This window comes from Phoca vitulina, unplaced genomic scaffold, assembly GCF_004348235.1.
Source record: "Phoca vitulina isolate PV1807 unplaced genomic scaffold, GSC_HSeal_1.0 scaffold22, whole genome shotgun sequence".
NCBI classification, from domain to species: domain Eukaryota; kingdom Metazoa; phylum Chordata; class Mammalia; order Carnivora; family Phocidae; genus Phoca; species Phoca vitulina.
In genome coordinates, this window is record NW_022589725.1 from 13,853,478 (window position 1) to 13,871,414 (window position 17,937).

General features: G+C 51.1%; 1 protein-coding gene across 4 annotated transcripts in view; it reads right to left on the reverse strand.

Moving 5' to 3' along the window:
- Window positions 1–529: 529 nt before the first annotated feature.
- The window catches only part of BCL2L1 (BCL2 like 1), a 51,692-nt gene continuing 34,284 nt past the window's right edge, over window positions 530–17,937 (reverse strand). For all 4 annotated transcript variants that reach the window (XM_032419266.1, XM_032419264.1, XM_032419265.1 and 1 more), the window contains exon 3: window positions 530–2,194. In XM_032419266.1, the coding sequence (XP_032275157.1) occupies window positions 2,057–2,194 (138 nt within the window). In that variant the 3' untranslated portion in view covers window positions 530–2,056. The remainder of the gene's footprint in view (window positions 2,195–17,937) is intronic.

Consider the following 17,937-nt stretch of genomic DNA (forward strand, 5'->3'; position numbering starts at 1 on the left):
CAATAAATACATGTTAAAAAAAAAATGTTACCTCAAGTCTGACTCCTTCCTACCTCCTTCCCACTAGGTCCTTCGTAAGTCTTGCCATTCTTCCTTATGGTCACCCAGTTTCCACCTTTGCCCTCCAGTGCCCAGACCCATCCTTATATATTTGTCTCCCCAAGAATGGGAGTTCCATAAAGGAAGAGCTTTGTTCACTGCAGAATCCCCAGTGCCTAGGACTGTGCCTGGGCAGAGTCCTTGCCAAGTGGCTGTTTGTTCCCCTAGAATGTCAGTTCCCGAGGGCAGAGACTGTGTCCGTCCTGTGCACACACACCCCAGTGCTCAGCACACAGCAGCTGCTCAATAAAAACCCCATCAATGAGCAGGTGGAGACATGCAGGCCCAGAGGGAAGAAGGGACTTGTCCAAGGCCCTCTCCTGAGGGCAGCAGAGCCGGCAGCGGTGCCCAGCTCCCCCGCAGAACCTGCTGGCAGCTGCACAGCCCCTCCTTCCCCAGCCCGGGGCACACAAGAGCCCAGGCCCTTTACTCACTGAGTCAACACAGTTTATTACTGAACTGCACTTTCACCTTCACACAGACTATTTCAAAGAGCTGGAACAAGTGTGGGGTGGGGGCTGGGGGGGGGGGGACAGGTGCCCCTCAGGAGCCAGGACCCCCAGCTGGCTTCCCCAGACCAGGGCAGGGGAGGGAGCATCAGGCCGCTCAGTCTCCGGGCACCAGCTCTCCACGTGCACACGCACAGCAAGCCAGCAGCTCCTCACACATAAATACAGACACGCTTAACAAAAATAGTATATCATCTTCACAAGGAATAAAAACTAGTCTCGGATATGTACAGCAGAGAGCCCGGGATGGCCAAGGGTAGGCCGGGACCCCCAGGGACGAGACAGGCCATGGGTGGAGTAGAGGAGAGGGAGGCCTGAAGGACTCCCGGCCAGGCCACTCTGACCTTGGCAGCCCGGCAGCCCAGGCCGAATGGGGGTGGGGCACACATCTGCTTGGCCAGGTAGGACTGACCCCTCCTCCCACCCCCACCTGCACCCCGTGCACCACAGTCTCCCTCCTGCCTTTCCTGCCTGAGGTAGGGAAGACTCTAGGGCTCCCACAGCTGCTCCCTGTAGCTCCCCTTCACCTCTGGGCCAAGGCCCCCAAATCCCCAGACTCCATGGGCGGCAGCCCAAGGCAAAGGCGCCACAGGCCGATCATCTTGCAGGAAGTGAGGCAGCTGAGGCCATCAACAGCTCTGGGGCACCTGCCTTGGGCCCAGTTGGTCCCTCAGTTATGGTGATGGGAGCCGAGGGAGGGGAAGGGGAAAGGAACTGGGGTGGTGCTAAGCTGCAAGGGCTACCCCAACTTTGGCATGGGGCACTTCCTGCAGCTACAGCCCCTTCCTTCCCGGGCGGGGCTGGCCTTTAGCCAGAGGCTTCTGGAGGACACTGGGATTGGGGTCAGGGACTTTGGCCAGGCCAGAGGTGGGGAGGGGGTCCTGGTCCTTGTTTCTTTATTCCAAGCAGCTTGAGTCCCTAATTAGTCAGAAGTGGCCCCTAAGTGGCTCTTGGGAAGGTGGGGATGAAAGGAAGGGGAGCCTAGGTCCTGGAAGGGGAAGGGAATGATCAATTCTGAGGCCACAAACATCAAAACGAAGGCAATCTAGTCTCTCCTTCTGGGGAAAAAGGTCAGAAAACTCTCCAGCTCCCTGGCAGGAAAGCATTCTTAGGGAGGCTAATTGGGGGTTCCACTAATCAGGCAGGGCCCTCCAGCTCCCAGCCACAAACACCCCCACACCTGCCAGCTTCCATGGGGCAGATTTTGGGGAAAGCTTGTGGGTTCTGAGGCCAGGAGAACTGAGATGTAGGGAAGGCGGCTCTCACAGAAGCATGGTAGATTCTAGACAACTAATTGCGGGAGACCAGGTCTAGGCCCAACCCTGTGATGGGTAGGTGGCCAGAGGCTGCATGTAGTGGTTCTCCTGGTGGCAATAGTGGCTGGACAAAGGGATATGGTAGGGGCAGGACAGGTAGGGTAGGAGGGTAAGTGGGTGGTCAGTGTCTGGTCATTTCCGACTGAAGAGCGAGCCCAGCAGAACCACGCCAGCCACAGTCATGCCTGTCAGGAACCAGCGGTTGAAGCGCTCCTGGCCCTTCCGGCTCTCGGCCGCTGCATTGTTCCCGTAGAGTTCCACAAAAGTGTCCTGAAGGGAGAGAGAAGAGAAAGGAGGGTGCTGTTTGAGTTCTACATCAGTAATGTGGGTGGGTGGGAGAAGGAGGCCACCTGCATGCAATGATGACTTGGAGATTTTTCTTTTTCTTTTTTTTTTTTTAAAGATTTTATTTATTTGTTTGACAGAGACACAGCGAGAGAGGGAACACAAGCAGGGGGAGTGGGAGAGAGAGAAGCAGGCTTCCCGCGGAGCAGGGAGCCAGATGCGGGGCTCAATCCCAGGACCCTGGAATCATGACCTGAGCCGAAGGCAGACGCTTAACGACCGAGCCACCCAGGCGCCCCTATTTTTCTTTTTTAAAATTTATTTAGGGGCGCCTGGGTGGCTCAGATGGTTAGGCGTCTGCCTTCGGCTCAGGTCGTGATGCCAGGGTCCTGGGATCGAGCCTCGCATCGGGCTCCTTGCTCAGTGGGAGCTTGCTTCTCCCTCTCTTCCCCACTTGTGATCTCTCTCGCTCTCTCTGTCACTCTCTCTTATAAATAAAATAAATAAATAAAATCTTTAAAAAAAAATTTATTTATTTGTCAGAGAGACAGAGCCGCGCACAAGCAGGGGGAGTGGCAGGCAGAGGGACAAGCAGGCTCCCCGCTGAGCGGGGAGCCTGATGTGGGAATCGATCCCAGGACCCTGGGATCATGACCTGAGTCAAAGGCAGGCGCTTAACCATCTGAGCCACCCAAGCGTCCCTGCAATGGTGATTTGAAAAACTATAACCATCCATGCCCACCTGAGCCAGATAAAGGGCTCAAAGGCTGCCCTCCTTCCTGCCGCCCAGCTGGGGATGACCAACGCACTTTATTGCTGAGATAACAGTGCAAAGCTGGGAAGGGCTTTGTCCAAGGTGAGCTGGCTAAAAAGTGGTACTGGAGGACCGGCAGCGGGAAAGAGAGGGGCAGGGGCAGGGAAGTGACAGGAGGCTAGGTGGCTGGAGCAGAGGGCAAGAGAGAAGGGGTTGGGGAGATGAGGGTGAAGCGATGAGCAAGAGCAGGCCCATGTGTGGTCTGGAAGCCGAGGAGGAACATGGGGTTGAGTCTGTGCATAGTGCAGAACCACTAGGCCTTAGCCTTCCTGCTGATGCAACTGAGGTAGGGAGGGAGAGGGGACAGGGTTAAGTTCCCAGCGATTCAGGGGCAGGCCAGGTCTGGGGACTATTGGCCTGAGGCTCCTCCCTCTGGAGAAGGGAGGGCAGGCTGATGGGTAGACAGAGAAGGCAGAGTAGAGGGATAGCTACTCTGATGCAGGACTGGGATGGGGTCTGTGAGGCCCTGTCCCTGTCCCCAGCCCCCCGGGGGCCCCCCAGGGGTGTGACTTGGGGCCCAGAAGGAGATGAGCAACAGCCCTCAGCCCTGAGGGCAGTCAGGAGGGAAGCACATGATATGGGGAAGGTGGAGCTGTGGGTTAAATTACCCAGCCCAGGGTGGAGCCAGCCCGTGGGGCAGGGAGAGGGGGGCTGCAGCACCCTTTAATGAGTAAGCTTTGCACCCCATTTGTCCTTTAGTCCTCCCAACAGTGCTGCAGTGCAGGCTATCTCTCCCCATTTACAGACCAGGAGCCTCTGGGCCTAGGGAGGGTGTCCAGAGTGTGAATGGACCACAGACGAATGAACACAGAGCCCAGGGCCCTCATTTCCACCTGGTCCCAACTGGCTGAGTGGTGGCTGCTCCCTCAGACAACACCTGCTGTCTCCAGTTGGTTCCAAGTTTCACCAGGCCAGTCTGCTCACTGTGAGACCTGCCTGGCCCTTCTTCTGGTCTTGATAACCCCACTCAGTTCATGCTCCACACGGAGGATTTTTAAAAACCGTAGATCAGATCACAGCACGCCTGGGCTTAAAGTCCTCCAACAGCTTTGCCTTTGCACTTAGAAAGCCGGAGTCATTTCTGCTCACACCCCTGGTACCTAGCAGAATGCCATGCACACCGAACTGCCAAGATGACTCAAAGACTCCTTAGTATTTATTAAGCCATTAGGGAGGTGGCAGTGACACATAAGCTAGAGCCCTTACCAGAATGTTTACCAGGTACTGGGGGGAAAGAAACACCAGAAAAAGCCCCTCCATTCAGACCATGTCACTCCTTCCCATCTCATCCCAAGCTCTCAGCCTTCCCAAGGCTTCCCATCACCCCTGGAATAAAGTCCCCACTCCTTACCACGGCCAGCGAGGTCTAGCAGGACCTGCCCCCTCCCCACCGCATACTCCACTCATCACACCAGCCTCCTTGCTTTTCCTCGAACATCTGCTTCTGCTCGGGAGCTTGCTGTTCTCGCTGCCTGGAGCACTTGACCCCAGATCACCACCTGCCTCACTCACTCCCTCATTTCACTCCTGAATCTGCTCAAATGTCATCTCCTCAGGGAGGCCTGCCTTGGTCACATCTTCTAAAACGGTACCCATTCTCATCTCTCTCTACTTTGCTTTTTCTTCCCAGCACTTTTCATAACCAGATTCGACACGTTGTTTTTGTTTTGCCTCCTGCACTAGGTGTGGCTTGACAAGGGCAGAGGTCTTGTCTTGTCTCTATGTACTCAGTGCCTGGAACAGTGTCTGGCACATGTTGGTGCTCAACAAATACATGAGCGGAGCGAAGGTACTACAAGTCTACTAAGTGCCAGGTAGGACCCATTTCACCTTCATCAGGTAGATTTGAGCCCCACTTCACACTGGATAGGGAAGACCTGGCCTGGGGTCACCCAGTTAATAGGCGGCAGAGCCAGGATCAGAACCCAGGGCTGCTCAGCTCCAAAGGAAGTATGGCTGTAGCAGGACACTTCCCTATGTGGGGGGCTGGGACGATCTGTCCTGTCAGTAGGGCTACAATGGATTCTAGGAAGAGGGGTGTGGGGTGGGGTTGAGAGGGAGCCTTGGGTCTGGGGAGAGAAGGGCAGGGGTGTGGCAGCAGGCAGCCTCCTAACTCTTTGGCCTTGTTGCTGCCCAGGCATTGCTGGTGTGGATATGCTTCCCTCTCTTTTCCCCTTCATCCTGGCTAGCCTCATGGGTGGTGGCAGAAAAGAAAATCCTTACAAGAGTTACAATTTTTTCTGGTGCTAAGTAAAGTAGGCCCAAATGGAGTCACAAAAAAGATGGACCCATAATGGGGGAGAGTCCTGGACTGTCGGGAGCATGGGAGAAGTGAGACCAAGGCCAGAAGGACCTGACTATCCCAAGGGGCCCAATGTCTCACAAGAAACCAGGGACACTGGGGTTGCAGCCAAAGTGGGAGAGGCCTGGCTCCCTCGATGGGAACTTTCCTAAAGTAGAGGGCTGGCAGCCACAGGAAACTTTCCTCTCTGGGGCTGGGTTGGAGTAAACAGGCCCTGTCCCTGCAAGGGCACAAAGCACTCACTGTCCAGGAACAGTCATTCCAGGGTGGAGGGAACATTCTCATTTCGGTGTCATAGAGAACAAGACTGACCTGCCCAGCCCCCCCACTCATGCATTCCTGGCCAGGACAACCTTCATCTCCTTTTCAGGAGCTCCTTCTCCTGGGGCGGGGGGAGTACGATTTCCAGGGGCTATGGATTCTAGGGACTGCTTTTGCAGACAGAACATGAGCAAAATGGGGTGTGCTATTCCGGGGCGGGTGCTGGGGAGGCAGTGGTGTGGGTATATTTAGCTCAAGGTTCACACGACACACTTGGAAACAAACACAGCCATTTTCTCAGTGGGCGGTTGCCCTGGATAAATAAACAGCATTGCAGGGCAGCCTGGTTCTGGAAAAGCAGAGATAAGCCCCAGTGTTCTTCAATGGTTCCCACTAGTTTCAGCCAGAGCTGGCATGGTGGGCAGGGGGTGAGATCGTAAGGGGGGGTTGCAGGGAAGGCTCTGATGTCATAGAGGCTTTCAGGAGACCCAGGCCTGAGGCTGTCTGCATCCTCAGCTTGGGTGAGAGCAAAGTGGAAGTTTCTCTTTGCAGCTGTGACCACTGACATGGGATCCATGCAGGGATTTGCAGGGCCACTGGGGACAGGCAATGGCTAATGACCTCCACGGCAGGATCATGGACTCCCAGCCAGGCAGACCCCACAAGTTAGTATGGTCAACCCACCTGCCCATTCTATAGTTTCACAGAGCTGGTTTGTGGTAGAGCATGGACTAGGAATTGGTGTCTTCTGACTTGGCATCAGGGCCCCTCAGAGGGATGAGCCAAGAACCAGGGTCCCCAGGAGAAGCCAAGGCCGGGACCACTTTCAAGGTCCTGCCTCCAACAGTCCTGGCCCCGTACATGGAATGGCCCAACCTGACATACTCCAGTGTTTCTCACCCCTGTGTGTCCTCTAACTGGTCACCCTCCCCACATCATCTTCCTCAGTAAGCCAACCCCTACTCAACATATAAGACTCCACAATGAGTATCTCCTTTGTGCTTCCAGGGTTTTGGACTCTCATTTACACCATAAATATTTCTTGAGTGCAAACCATGCTCCAAGCCCAGCACTAAAGACACAGCAGTGAATAAGACAAACAAGATCTGCTTTTATGGAGCTTATGTTCTAGTCCACACGCTCTCAACAGGAGGGCAATCGCCTCCAGTGGGGCAAAGCAAAAAATTCTTGGATACTACAGTGCTTTGTGGCTTTCCATGGGGCCACAGCACATAAAAAGATACAGAGTACAGCTGTGGTATTCAAATGTCATGGGAAGGCAATTAGAACAAGAACGTAGACAAAGATGCCTGGGGCGGGGGGTGGTGATAAGGAAAAAAGGTTGAGAAACACTGTCCTAGTGAGAAGCAGAGAGGATAATAAGAAACAAGACAATTTCAGAGATGATGGGGTTTTGAAGGCAGTAAGTCATGGGGAGGTGACAGAGAACACCTGGGGGACTGACTGATATAGGTGGAATGGTCAGGGAAGGTCTCTCGGGAAGTGAGGTTTGAGCTGAGAGCTGAAAGACAAGGTGGCAGTGGCCAAGGGAGGATCAAAAAATCTTGGGTAAAACAGAGCATGTTCCAGCAGTAGCAACAAGTGCAAAGGCCCTGAGGCGAGAATGGGAGGCAGGGTGTCCCTAAATTGAGGCCTATCTGTGTGTCAGTTTTCCCCCCTTAGTCTGGGGGCTCAGTGTAGGCAGGGACCAAGTCTGATCCAATTCTAAAGCCAGGCCCATCCAGACAGGCACAGACTGACTACAGCTAGATCTCTGCCCAGAGGCCAACTGAATGACACAGGCCACAACAACTCCCCTAAGGCAGCGGCCCATCCACCCTGCCAGGGGCTGAAGCACAGTGCCTACTTGAGTCTGATCAGTCCTCCGATGCCCACCCTTCTCTCTAACCTCCCACATTTCCTTTTTTTTAAGATATTATTTACTTCTTTGAGAGAGAGAGGGCATAAGCAGGGAGGAGAGGCAGAGGGAGAAGCAGACTCCCCACTGAGCAAGGAGCCCGATGTGGGGCTTGATCCCAGGACCCCAGGATGATGACCTGAGCCAAAGGCAGATGCTTAACTGACTGACCCACCCAGGCGTCCCTGACCTCCCACGTTTCCATGCTGCTTCCTAGTGGTGTGACCTTGAGCAGCCCAATGTCCTCACTTGTTAAATAATAATAAAATAATAACAAGTGCTATTATGGCAGCTGACCCTTTATTACACATTTGAATGTTTTAGTTGCGCTGAGCACTGAGCTAAAGCACTTTACCTTGACTAGGTCATATTCCATGATTCCATGTATAATCACATTCATTTGAGTATTTTTTGTCCTGTCTCCCCCACTAGACTGTGTCTGGTTTTGTCCCTTGTATCTCCAGAACCTGATGCTGTACCTTGAGCACAGCAGGTGCCATTCTTAATGAATCTATGTTATAATTTTTTTTAAAAGATTTTATTTATTTATTTGACAGAGAGAGAGACAGCGAGAGAGGGAACACAAGCAGGGGGAGTGGGAGAGGGAGAAGCAGGCTTCCCACTGAGCAGGGAGCCCAATGCGGGGCTCGATCCCAGGACCCTGGGATCATGACCTGAGCCGAAGGCAGACGCTTAACGACTGAGCCACCCAGGTGCCCCTATTTTATAATTTTTAAAAAAGATTTTATTTTTAAGTAATCTCACACCCAATGTGAGACTCGAACTCACAACCTTGAAATCTGGAGTCACATGCTCCACCTACTGAGCCAGCCAGGTGCCACTATAATTTTTTTTTAAGTAAGCTCTATGCCCAACATGGGGCCTGAACTCACAGCCCCGAGATCAAGAATTGCATGCTCTACTGACTGTGCCAGCCAGGCACCCCCTAAATAAATCTATTTTATTTTTAAAGATTTACTTAATTAAAGATTTTATTTACTAGACAGAGAGAGGGTGAGAGATAGCACGAGTGGGGTGAAGGGAAGAGGGAGAAGCAGACTCCCTGCTCAGCAGGAAGCCCGATGTGGGACTCGATTCCGGGACTCGGGGATCATGACCTGAGCCAAGGGTAGATGCTTAAGCAACTGAGCCACCCAGGCACCCCTAAAATTTTTTATAAAGATTATTTATTTAGAGAGAGAGAGAGAGTGTGCGGGAGCGCGCATCTGTGCGCAATGAGGGTAAGCAGGGCGGGGGGGCGGGGGGGGGGGGACAGAGAGAGAGAAGCTCCAGCTAAGTCCCCACTGAGTGCGGAGCCTGATGCAGGGCTGCAGAGCTCCATCTCACAACCCATGAGATCATGACCTGAACTGAAATCAAGAGTCAGACACTCAACCAACGGAGCCACCCAGGCACCCCTAAATGAATCTATTTTAGGTGAACATTTAAATGAAGAACTATTTTCATTTAATCCTCATAATATTTATCAATGGCCTAGTTTCACAGATGTGAAAATGGAGGCTTCAGAGTTCACCCGCCCTCTATCATGGAAGTGGTGGGACTGCGATTTGTCTGAGTTCTGACCTCTTGCTCATTCTGATGTCTGATCCTGCCATCCCAGTCCCTGCTGTCCCTACCTACAGAGAACCTAACCCACAGAGTGGCAGTGGTAGCAGATGCTTCCTGAGCACTTACCCTGCAAGGAAAGCACTCTTCTCAGTCCTTTTTGTAGATCAGTTCACTGAACTGTCTCCACGCCGGGCAGTGGGTACTGTTGTTAACCCACCATACAGCTGATGGACCTGCAGCCCTCAGATAATCTGTGACTTGCCCGAGGTCACACAGTGGCTGGGCTGCCTGCACCAATAGTCTGGCTCCAGTGTCTTTGCTTCCAACCTCCATAAAGGACTGTGTTGACTTTCTTTCTTTCTTCTTTTTTTTTTTTTTTTTAAGATTTTATTTCTTTATCTGACAGAGAGACACAGCGAGAGAGGGAACACAAGCAGGGGGAGTGGGAGAGGGAGAAGCAGGCTCCCAGATGAGCAGGGAGCCCGATATGGGGCTCGATCCCAGGACCCTGGGATCATGACCTGAGCCGAAGGCAGACGCTTAACCGACAGAGCCACCCAGGCGCCCCTGTGTTCACTTTCAAAAGGATGATACTTTTCAAGGCCCCATCGTGGGCCAGGTGCATGCACTTCTATTACTGAAGGAGGACCTTGATCTAAACCCAGGTAAATGGAGGCTCAGATACCAAGAGACCTGCCCAAAGAGGGTATGTGGGGAAGTCAGTTGCAAGGTCCAGTACATGCAGCAGCAAACCCCATATTCCGGGCCAAGGCTATAATCCTGAGTCCCTCTAGGTGGGGGAAGGTTGCCCGAGGCCACCAGCTGAATGAATGAGCTCTGGCCCCTAGCCAGCTGAGGGGAACTGGGTGCCACAGGAAAAGGATATGACGAAGACCAGGAGGGAAAGTGAAACCCTTCCGTCCTGACTTCAGTGGGGGGAACAAGTGCTTGTGCCAGACGGGCCCTTCCTTCCTCTAGGGTGACTCTGGATGGCCCAGGCCCACCACTTCCTTCCTGCTTGGTTATTTTGGGAAAGAGGTAGGTGGAGAAGAGGAAGGGGCTCCTAGCAGCCCAGGGAAAGTGCCAGAGACATCAGCGCTGTACCTTGTTTTGGCCTCGTCATGGCCCTGCATGGGCAGGCCATGAGTCACTTGCAGAGTCACTTTCTGCTGCTAGCCTCAGTTTCCCTGAGGGAGAGGCTGATACATGCTTGCTGAATAGATAAATGAGGCCTCGTTAGGAGATCCCTGGGAGATGGCAGGAAGGGGGGATGGGGCAAACGGAGAGGACTTATCACTCTCTTGGCAGGGAGGTGCAGGCGGAGACTCGGAAGAAATGAGGTTTGTGGTTGGAATCCACTTCCCTTGGCTTTCCCGGGGGAGCTGTTGGCCTCAGCAATGTGAAAGGAACACAGCCTCTCTCTTCCACTGTGGGGGGAGGGGTTGGATTTCGATGTGGGCAATTTCGAGAGGCAGCTCAGTTAGGGCAGAGGCAGAGATGGGTGACCACAGGCCTCTCTACTTTGGAGCCTCAGTTCCTCCTACTTTGACCTCCCAAGACAGTGGTGGTAAGATCAGGGGATGAAAGCACTTAGTAAAGCAAGGTGACCTTGGTGTTACTGGCTGAAGTGGGTGTCATTGGGGGCTCAAGCCATCTGGGCTTTAGGGAATATTTGGAGACATCATTGCAGCAAACTTCATGTTAATCTTTCTCCAACTCTGCCCCTGTCAGCTGCCAGCTTCCCTTCCCCCGCCTCCTCCCTCACCATTAGTTCTCAGAAGCTAAGCCTGACAGATGTGCTCATTTCTCAGAAAAGGAAGTGGTTGTGCCGGGAGGAGATAACACCTCCGCTGGGGAATTGAGAAAGATATCAGGCCCAGCAGTGTGAGTGTGGGCTCTCCACCTCCTCAGCTCAGAATCAGGGTGCTAGTCTTACAGGCAGAGAGAGACAATTCAGAAAAGCATTTACTGGGGGCACAGATGCTCATTTAGGGGCTTACAACCTCCTTCCCTGGCAGTGATGACTGATATTTACTGAGCACTTACCAGGTACCAGGCATGGTGCTAAGAGCTTAGTTCTGGATACGAATTTACTTAATCCTTCCAATAACCCCATGAAGTGTTATTGTTACTTTCCATGTTACAGATGAGGAAATAAGGGCAGAGAGGTCAAGGGACCCTCCCAAGGTCATTATAGTTCATAAATCGCAGAGTTGGGATTTGTAATGCGGCAGTCTGGCTCTAGAGCCCAGCACTTAATGGCTCCTGGGAAGCTGCTACATGCTCATATGCATTCATTCTCTGGAATTTTGAGGCCTCCCTCATCTCAACCCTCTCTCATCCCATCCCTGGTGATGCCCTATTTTCTCATGAGTAGATAGATGGCCACAGCCTTTCATTCTTCTCCCAGTGTCCTGGGTGAGGACCAAGGCTCACACCTGAAACAAGAGTCAGAGACTCAAAAGTGATCTTATAACATAATCATCCAACTTCCCATGTGATGCACAAGCTCATCCCTAACATCCTCATTTCCTAGACAGGGTTCAGAAACGTGGAGTGCCAAGGTCACGTAGTAGGTCTGTTTCACTCCAGATGGTCCAAACTCGTGGGAGTTCACAGTCATCTCTAGGGCATCTCTGCTTTACACAGAGTGTTTCCCTTTTGGACAGCTCTCTGGGAAAACATTTGCCTCTTTCCCTCTACCTCCCCCCACTGGCTGGTGTCAAGTTTGGTCCTCTTTCTTCTGCTTTACTCCAGCTCTGACTGCCCAAGAAGTCACCACAGCCTGGCAGAGGAAGCTTTGCTGGCCTTGCTCTGGGCCCTGGGCTGGTTGTGCTCCTCTCCGAGTAGAATTTCCTCACTGGTAAAGTGGCAGTGCTATCTGGATGAGGCCAAGGCTGGTGACAAATTAACTTCCATTTCTCTACTGAGCAGGGCTGCCAGAGCAAAGAGTAGGCAGGTACCCAGTAAGTCTTGCAACTACACTTAAGACGTGTTGGCTTTGGACATCATCTATACAATGGAGATTAAAGATGTGCTTATTTCACAAGAATACTATGAGGATTCAACAGGAATACACGTTAAGGCTCTTCCAACTCCGCACGGCACAGAGCAGACTTTGAATAAATGTCGGCTATTATTACTGTTTTTATTATTAGATCAGGGCTCAGCCTTGTGTCTTAGAGCCTTCTCTGGGGTCTGTAAGACTCTGCAGGATTTCCTCAGCTTTGTCTAGGGCCAGGCTGCTTCATTCTTCACATACCATGTTCTCTTCAGCCTCAGGACTTTTGCCCATGCTGATCCCTCTGCCAAGGTATCTCCTATTTATCTCTTAAGTCTTTACCTCCAGGTCACTTCTTCAAGGAGGACTCCTGCTTTCTGCCTCCAAGTCTCCTTCAGCTCCCTTGCCAGTTTGTTGAGCTGTTCATTTTTTCAAAAGTTTTTGTTTAAATTCCAGTTAACATACGTGTGATACTAGTTTCAGGTGTACAATACAGTGCTTCAGCACTTCCATACAGCACTCTGTGCTCCTCACGACAAGAGTACTCCGTAACGCTTCACCTGTTTCACCTAGCCCCACGGCCCCAACCTTCAGTTCTCTATAGTTAAGAATCTGTTTCTTGGTTTGCCTCTATTTTTCCTTTATGATCATTTGTTTCTTAAATTCCATATATGAGTGAAATTATATGATATTTGTCTTTCTCTGACTTATTTTGCTTTGAGCTGTTCATTTTTGACCATGAGCTCTGTCTCTTCAGGCCTAGCCCAGTGCTGGGCCCAGAGAAGGTGCTGAGGAGTATAGCTGATTGGTGGACAGGGAGGAGGGTAGGGAAGAAAGGCCAGTTCCCTCTCTCTTCATCCTCATCGTCACTGCCTGACAAAACTAGGAGGAGGCCCCAAGACACCAGGTGATTGGGCAGGGTGACCAGGACTCCCCAGATACCAAGTTCTTCCAGGCTTAGGGAGGGGGACAGGAAGTTTATGGGAAGGTTCTGGAAAAGGCATCTTCTGCATTGTGTTGAGGCAACAGGCAGAAGGGACTGGGGTTAGCAACCTACAAAGACTTGGTCCCTAGGGCGAACCCTCTCCCTAAAACTCTGTTTCCTTCTGGGGTCTATGCCTCCAAGTACTCCATGGTCCAAAGCAGCCGTTCCCTTCTCATTTCCACCCAAAGCTATCCCCACCGCCTCATCTGGTGCTGATCAGTGCTGCATGCTGTTAAGAAGAGAACACCAGGCAGAGAGTCAGCAGATGTGGGTTTCGTGTCCCAGCACTATCACTGGCTTGCTTAGGCTGAGTCCGTTCCCCTATCTGGGATACTGGGAAAGTCTGGGACTTTCCCCAACTGTAAAATTAAGGGGATCATCCCAAGGACTCCTACTACTGCTGCAGCATGAAGAGGATGAAAGTAACTCACCCATGGACAGCTAAGTGACTACTTGGTTTGTCTCTGAAGGGTATTCAGAAGACCCAGTAATTAGTGTGGAAGGTAAGAGGCAACATTCTGGAATAGAAGGACATGTTACCATAAAATAGTCTGATTCTCCTCCACATCGAAGCCTGCTGAGTCTTGCCCTCAAACCTGTAGGATTCTAGGGGAAAAGGGCAATGCACATCTGTGACCCAGGGCAAGCTCCTCAGAGAGGCCAGATCTTGCCGGGAGCCCCCGTGGCCTCAACCTCTTCACCCTAGCACCACCTCCAACTAGTCCAAACAAGTCCCGGGTATTTTCAGCCACCTTTATCTGATCGGAAATGTTTGGAATTCCACAGCAGTAGGCAACAGCTCTGGAGGATTTGAGGATGGGAGCAAATCCCTGTAACACCCTTCCCTCCCCCCTATACATATGAATGCTCACACATACACCCCTTGTAACAAAAAACTCAGAGCTGAAGGTTCCTGCTAGGTTGCATTTCCTACATTCTGGTTCCTTCTGGTCTTCTCAATTCATCCGCAGCCTAGTCCAACAGTTGCCTCAAGGTACAGAATAGCAAGATGCCTGAGATGGTCCCAGGAGAGCTGGACTACTGTCTGCAGCACAGTGATGCAGGGGGTGGGGGCCAGCAGAAGGTTCGGTCAACACCCAGAGCACCAATAAACTGCACAAGACCACCACCACCAGGAGGCCCCGAAGCAAACTGCTGTCCCATCTGATGCGACATGTGGATCACTCAAGAATTCATGTGTCATGATCCTGTGGTTCAGAGATGTCTAGTTCAACTCCCTCCCTCAACAGATGGGAAACTGAGACCCATAGGAAGTAAAGGGACTCCCCTGAAAGGCCTCCTGACTCCTGGAGTTGGACAGTATGGGTTTTGGCCTCACCTCTCTGACTGCCTACTTGACAGACCTAGGGCAAGACCCTTTACCTCCCCAGGCCAGGGTTCCTGCCTATAAAGTGACAGCACTGTGGGGCACCTGGATGGCTCAGTCGGTTGAGCGTTGGACTCTTGATTTTGGTTCTGGTCGTGATCTCAGGGTCATGAGATGGAGCCCACATCAGGCTCTGTACTCAGCAGGGAGTGTGCTTGAGATTCTCTCTTCTCCCTCTCCCTCTCCCACCCCCCCAACCCCCACGTGCACGTGTGCACACGCTCTCTTAAATAAATAAATAAAATCTTAAAAAAAAAATAAAGTGAAAACACTGTGCTTATATCACAGGCTTGGCAGCAAGAAGTAAATGGTTCACAGAACTCAATAAATGTTAGCTGTCGTTATTTTTTTTATAGCTAAAAAAGAGTGGCCTCATTTGTGCCTCTGATTGTGCAACTCAAATTTTTACAGCTACAAACACACAAAACAGCTAATATTTACTGAACCCCTGATTGAATTCTCAAAATCTTGCAAGTAAGCGTCCCCATTTTACTAATGAGGAAGCTAAGATTCAGAGAGGTGATGAGATTTTGCCTAAGATGACCAGCTACTGAGTGAGGGGGTCTGACTCCAGAACATGTTAAATTTGCCAGTGCAACAGGACAGATGCAGAGGGATGTTACTAAGCTCCTCCCTTCCTTCCCCCTTTCACCTGCCCACTATTTCATGAGGACCTGCTATTTTCGGGCCCTGGAAGTCAGAGATAACTTTGAGGACAGGGAAGAGAAGAGGCATGCTCCCTGGGTCCCTGGGTGCTTTGTGGGTGGGAAAGGGAGAGGTGTGCTGTGGCTGCTCAGAGCTGCCCCCCACCCAGGCTCTGCAAGGCCAGTCCCTCCCTTTATCTGCCATTATCTTGGAAATAAAAGCGATGCCAAGTAGCTCTGGTGGAGCTCTTACCTGAGTTTTCTAAGACAGATCATGACCCCTTTGTGGGTTGAGCTGTGAGGCTGTAGGAAGGACCAGACAAGCTGCCCTGCTAGCTCTGGACACTCATTCATTCCATAAATCTTTATTAAGTACTCACTAAATGCCAGGCACTATGCTAAGTACTGGGGATAAAGCAGTGACTAAATCAGATGAAAATTCCTACCTGCATGAGTTTACAATTTAACGGGAGGAGACAGGCAATAAATAAATGTGTCAGATGGTGATAAGCGCTAAAAGAAATATAAATGAGAGAAAAGGGTTAGACAGAAACATGGAAGACGTGAGGATTAGAACTTGTAGTCTGGGAAAGCTTCTTGAGGAGGTGACATTTGATCAGAGCCCTGAATGAAGTGAGGGTACAGGCATCACAAAGATCTGAGGAAAGCAGTGGGAAGAACAACTGCAAAGGCCCCAAGGCAGGAATACAGGCACTCCAGGAATCCCAGCCTGACTACAGTGAAGTGAATGACAGGAGAATGGTAGCGATGGGGTCTGGCAGTAGCCAAGGGACAGACTATGCAGGGCCTTGAATGCCATTTAAGAACTTGGTTTTGTCCTTTGAGTGACATGGGAACACTGCAGGGACATGATCTAACTTTGATTTGGTTTTTTGTTTTTTTAAAGATTTTATTTATTTATTTGTCAGAGAGAGAGAGCGTGAGCACAGGAAGGGGGAGCGGCAGGCAGAGGGAAAAGCAGGCTCCCTGCCAAGCAAGGAGCCCAACGTGGGACTCGATCCCAGGACCCTGGGATCATGACCTGAGCCGAAGGCAGACGCTAAACTGACTGAGCTGCCAAGGCAACCCACTTTGGTTTTAACAGGTTCCCTCTGGCTGCTGGTGGAGACCTCCAGGGTCAAGGGTAGAAGCAAGAAGTCTGGTGAGAAGGTGATGTAGTCATCCAAGGGAAATATGATAGTGATTTAGCTAGGATGGTGCCAGGGAAGCTGGTGAGAAGCAGTCAAATTCAGAATTTATTTATTTATTTATTTTTATTTATTTATTTATTTGAGAGAGAGAATGAGATAGAGAGAGAGAGCATGAGAGGGGGTAGGCTCAGAGAGAGAAGCAGACTCCCTGCTGAGCAGGGAGCCCGACGTGGGACTCGATCCCGGGACTCCAGGATCATGACCTGAGCCGAAGGCAGTCGCTTAACCAACTGAGCCACCCAGGCGCCCCAGAATTTATTTTTAAAAGTAGAGGGGCCGTGCTCGCTTCGGCAGCACATATACTGAAAGTAGAGGGGTGCCTGGGTGGCTCAGCTGGTTAAGCATCTGCTCAGGTCATGATCTCAGGGTCCTGGGATGGAGCCCCGTATCAGGCTCCCTGCTCAGCGGGGAGTCTGCTTCTCCCCCCTTCATGCTCTCTCAAATAAATAAATAAATAAAATCTTTAAAAAAAAATAAAAGTAGAGCTGAGGTTGGTAAAGCATACGGTTCTTGATCTCAAGGTCATGAGTTCAAGCCCCAGGTTGGGTATATAGCTTACTTAAAAAAAAAAAAAAAAAAAAAAAAAGAAGTAGAGCTGAAAGGATTTGCTGATGGACTGGTTGTGGGCTAGGGAAGTTGCTAGTCTCTCTGGCCTTGTTTCTCACCTACAAAAGGCAGACAGAAAGGCCTTTGAGGGTTTTTTTTCCCCAGCTTGATAACTATGGGAACTCTATGGGATGAAGAAAGAGACAAAATCATTTCTCTCATGGAAGCAAAGCCATTTGCTCTCCAGGCCCCGAGGGGTGGATGGCAATGGGAGGAGGAAGGCAGGGGCTGGACAGAGACAAAGGAAGGGCAGGGTCTGACTATACTGTGGCCGCCCACTTTCAGCAGACACATCACCCAACCGCTAGGGACCTGCAGGGCCACAGAGGAGCCAGGCCCGGGTGGGGGTGGAGGTAAAGATAGTTTGCTTCACATTAGGAGAGCAGGGGCATCAGAGCCGTGCCGTGTCCAGGGCCTACTAGGCAGAAGGTGCCCAGTGGGTGAGCCAGTGAATGAGGCAGGGCCTGCAGGCCAGGACGTGTGCAAGAACTTCCCAAGTCGTTCCAAGGGGTAAGCCTGACCCAAGGGATTCATCTCCTGTCATTCCTTCTGCATTGATTACATTCTAGGCTGAGTCTGAAGTTCCCATTCTTCATGAATGGATGACTGCGTGGTCTGAAATCACCAAAGCAGCCTTTTAGAGCTGAAGGAAACACAGACACATCTCGTCCACTCTACCCACAATTTCAGCCATCACTGTTTTGGCCTTATTCATATATCATTGTTCTTATTAACATTTTCCTATCAATTGATTCAATTTAAAAAAATGTAAATAAATATATTGAAAATTCTCAACCCCCTGTCCCCACCCCCCAAAAGGGACCCTGTTCTTTCTGCAATCTTTTCCCTTTTTATTTATTATTTATTTAAAAAAAAAAAGATTTTATTTTAAATCTCTACACCCAATGTGGGGCTTAAACTCACAACCCTGAGATCAAGAGCCGCATGTTCCACCGACTGAGCCAACCAGGTGCCCCTGCAATCTTCCCCCTCTTTAGTAAATGGTGGTAGTTTCACCCTTCTAGGTGCT